This window comes from Aquila chrysaetos, chromosome 13, assembly GCF_900496995.4.
Source record: "Aquila chrysaetos chrysaetos chromosome 13, bAquChr1.4, whole genome shotgun sequence".
Lineage (NCBI taxonomy): Eukaryota > Metazoa > Chordata > Aves > Accipitriformes > Accipitridae > Aquila > Aquila chrysaetos.
In genome coordinates this window covers 30,531,388-30,535,536 of record NC_044016.1, presented here as the reverse complement: position 1 = coordinate 30,535,536, position 4,149 = coordinate 30,531,388, and the positions used below count along the sequence as shown (strand labels likewise).

General features: G+C 48.3%; 1 protein-coding gene across 5 annotated transcripts in view; it reads left to right on the top strand.

The window, feature by feature from the left end:
* Window positions 1-2,367: 2,367 nt before the first annotated feature.
* Window positions 2,368-4,149, top strand: part of TBCE (tubulin folding cofactor E) — a 29,116-nt gene continuing 27,334 nt past the window's right edge. For all 5 annotated transcript variants that reach the window (XM_041128341.1, XM_041128340.1, XM_030034474.2 and 2 more), the window contains exons 1-2: window positions 2,368-2,521; window positions 2,908-3,041. In XM_041128341.1, coding sequence (XP_040984275.1) covers window positions 2,942-3,041 — 100 coding nt within the window. In that variant the 5' untranslated portion in view covers window positions 2,368-2,521; window positions 2,908-2,941. The remainder of the gene's footprint in view (window positions 2,522-2,907; window positions 3,042-4,149) is intronic.

Below are 4,149 nucleotides of genomic sequence, written 5' to 3'. Positions count from 1 at the left end.
TCCTTTTTCACTGAGGTGCTTATAAAATGCAGAAGTAGCAATTCTAGGTAACAAAGTGAAAGTGTTAAATGGGACTAGTTGTTTTATTAGCATTGGGACTGTCCTGTTTCTTGTCAAGTACATTGGATGTTCTATAGCTATTTGTTTATTACAGTGCTAAAACAGAAGAAATAAGAAATGCAAAGAGATAGAAAGAATAAACAGTAAGTTATGCTGTTCTCATTATCATTTTAGAAATACTAAATACATAAGTTCAACAATATGCTTATAGATTCTGAGAATGGCCAAATCGCCTATCAAACATGCTGCTGGGATCAGAAAGAATGTGTGAAGTATTTTCTTGTTGTCAACACCTTTCCTGATGTGCAGTCAAACAAAATGGAGCATGCTCTCAGGTTTGTACTCAGGAACAGTGAGTGAGTCAGAAAAGGAGAGCAAGAGGGCTTACTGCCATTGTTTCTGCTGTTGTACCACTATCTATGTAGCTTCAGCATCATTCAAAACTGGAACAGATTGTTTGAAGGCTGCCCTCTGTGGGAGGTGAATGGGCTGAGGAACCGAGATAAGACAGCAACATCACCAAAGATGTGGAAGGACTAGAGTATGTATTTTTTTCCAAAGACATTAATTGGCCTAAGACATCACATCACCTTTGGCAAAGGAAGACCCTAAAGTAAAGGCACAGAGGTATTCACTAGAATGTCTATTTGGGGAGCAGCTGCTTTATGCCAGACAGTAAAGCATGCTGTCAAAGCCTGTTGCTTGAAGATGCAAGCCATCAGTGTGCCTAAGAATTTACGTATTATCCAGATTATGTTGGTTGGAGTATACTAGTGTTACCAAATACCTGTATCTGAATTCTGTAATCAGTATCACAGAATCAGAGCAGAGAGTACTAATATGTTGCCTGCCAAAAGAGTGTACGGAATTATTTAATGTAATAGAAGTGGAGGCACAGCACTGAAATAGCTTCTTGATTACTTACTGTCGTGGTTGTTTCAGTCTTTGTGGTCCCAAAATTCAAATGATTTTGTTTGAATTAAGTTGTTATGAGGTTTGAGCTATGAAGCAGGTCAGAGATGAACAAATGAGGAAAATGTCAGCTGGGATACTTTAATTTTTATAACCACCAAACTGTGTGAAAGCTCTTAGATCTTGTCATAGCTGTGTCTATGAAACTGAAAAGCTCTTACTAAATTTCTGTTCCCCAGCACTTGCTACTTCAAGAATGCAGTCCAGTCTTTCTGGATTTGCTGTTAATCTACACATGCTGGATACCTCAATTCTTTTTTTGTAAGCCATGTTCTCAAATTGTTACATCTCTTCTCTGGATCCTCTGCCAGTTAATTGATTTGTTCTCAAATAGTGCGTGTTTAAATAAATGCAGTAACAACTGTAGCAGTGCCAAATACTGAGGTAATACAACTTTTCTGTTCTGTATGCTTGCTTATATAAATCCAAGCAGCACACTCGTTCCCGTGGCTGGATGCTGTACCATGGGAACTTGTTGCTGCTTGCCGAGCTGTCTGTGTTCTCCTCAGTCACTGTCTCCCGGGAAAGTGCCCCAGCCTTTAAATGTGGCCTTGCTGCCTTTGTTCAATGTGCAATGTGCATTTAGGCAGAAAAATGCATAGTGCTTGCTTGTTTCTAAACGTGCTAAGTTTAGCACTGATGTTAGCTGAAGGGAACAGACTGGTGGTTTGATCCTGAAGAGGCCCAGCCAGTGCAGCCTGAGAAGATCAGGTCCTGTGAAACTGCGCTGCTCGATGATGATTTATTGCTTTAGTTACTGGTCAGCCACGTGCTGAATCAGTTATAACAGTATCTTGCTCGATATCAGACTGACAGTCGTGTATGGCTTGTCTACCACACGCCGCTTTAAAACGTTAACGCGGCAGCGGTTTTCTGGGGGAACCTCCTCGCCTGCCCACCGCACGTCTGCGGGTCTTCCCAAGCTGGCCGAGCCCCCGGTCCCAACGCCCGCGCACGGGCCCTTGCCAGCGCTAGACCTCGGCGCTCCGCACTGGGCTAGGCCGCATCCCCTCAGCGGCGGCCGGTAACGACCGGGACGCTCCTCCCGCCCCGGCAGACGAGCTCGCACCCCGCAGCCTCTCCTCCGGCTCGTGCCGCCGGCGGCCGTGAGGCCGGGCGCCGCGCCGCAGGCCTCCTCTCGCCCCACGGCACCTTGGGAGGTGTAGTCCAGGGGCGGCAAGTCCGCGCGGCGCGGCTCCCTCGGCGAACCGCATTACCCAGGGAGCATCGCGAAGGCGATGACTTCAGCGAGGTCGGAGATGGGGGTAGGCCAATAGCGGCCAAGCTAGGGCGGTGCTGGAGGCTTGGGGCCAATGGAAGCGCAGCGATAGGCCGGACGGGGCGGGGTGAAAGCCGTCAGCCGACGCAGGACGGAAGAGCGGCCGGCTGTGCCTGCCGCCCTCGGTGCCGGCGGTCCGTCCCCCAGGCGCGGGTGCGAAGAGGACGAGCAGGCGTGTGGGCCCGGGCCCGGGGCTGCTCCTCCCGCCCGGTGCGTTAGCTTGTCCTCCGTCTGCTGCTTCTCCCGCGGCCGAGAGTCGGTGACTGACTTTACCGGCCGCTAAAGCCGCGCGCAGGGACGTTTTCTCGCGGGGCGGCGGCCGTCTGTCCTCTCGCCGGCGGTGCCGTGAAGGAAGTGCCCCGCTCCCTCACCCGGGCCCGCCGTGACCGGACCCCCGCCGCGGCTGGGAGGGCGGTTTGCGGTCTGTGGCCTGAAAGGCCGACCGAAGGAAGGGGCTCCGCAGCGGGGCGGGGGGACACAAACGTCGGCTTCAGGAGTCCGGCCTGCTGCTGGGCCGTAACAGAGCAACTGGAGGTAGGGGGGCTTATGAAAGCAGTGGTTTGTGTGCGTTAAGGGTATCGCTTCTGTCTCTGCAGGTCTGTGGGCAGCCCGGGCTTCGTTTTTCCCAGGATGACTGCCCACGTGCCTTCTGATGCGCTGGGTCGAAGGGTCTTGTGCGGCACGGAGTACGCAACTGTGCACTATGTTGGCGGCGTTCCTCCTACAGCAGGTAAACTTTACCGTAGTAAATAACCTTTACATTTAATGGTTGTTTTCAAAATTCTAATTATGTTCTTCTTAATTAAAAAAAAAATTGTTAAGTGGCAATCTACAGATTGTTTTTTGTCTTGTGGTTCTTGTGTAAATATGGCAACTTCTAGATAAGTTGTTGGCTTTTTTTAGAAGTCAGAGTTGTCAAAAGGAGCATAAGAAGTACTTTTGGTTGAAATTGATTATGTTTTTTATTACAGTGGAAAGAATTCAGTGCCTTCCTTTTTCCATTAGTTTTCATGAACAGTCTGTTCCCTAATCTCTGTGTACTGACATAGTCTGAGAAGGAGAAAGGCAGCAGGAGATCAATGGACTAGGCGCTGCTTTGATAACATAATTGAATTCATGATGACAAATAAGACTCAGCCCAGCTTGCTGAAAGATCTGACCAGTCTGATTGTGAGAGCACTGTATGTCACCTTTGAAAAATTGTGGTGACAGGGTGGGGAGATTGCTGATGCTTGGAAGGAGACTAGCCTTGCATACAGTTCTAGAAGAGGCAAGAAGGATGACCAGGGAACTGTAGACTCATCAGCCTCACTTTAATTTCTGGAAAGATCATGTAGCATGTTCCCTTGGAGTCCATTTCCAAGCCTATGAAGGACAAGATGGTAGCTGGGAATACTCGATACTTGTAAAGAAGAAAAAGTGCTTGGCAAACCTAATTACCTTCTGTGATGATATGACTGGGAATGTGGACAGAGAGGATGGGGGATGTACTATTCCTTGACTTTAATAAGTCTTTTAACAGCGTCTCTATAAAGAATCTTGTTTGGAAGCTGGAGAAATACAAGCCAGATGAATGGACTGTTAAGTGGCTTGAAAGTCTGGAGGTCTGTCAAGTGGGGAAGTTGGTTAGTGTGGTGGTTGCCAATGGGCTTGGTTAGTGTGGTGAAGAGAAAATTAAATGGCATCTAATAGCTGCCTGCAGCTGTTTGACAGATGATTACAGAGGTGACAGAGCCAAATTCTTCTTACTAGTATTAGATTATATAATAAGGGACAATGGCCACAAATTGTAGCTGGAAAGGTTCAAACTGGACAGCAGGAAAATCTTTTTCTCTGCA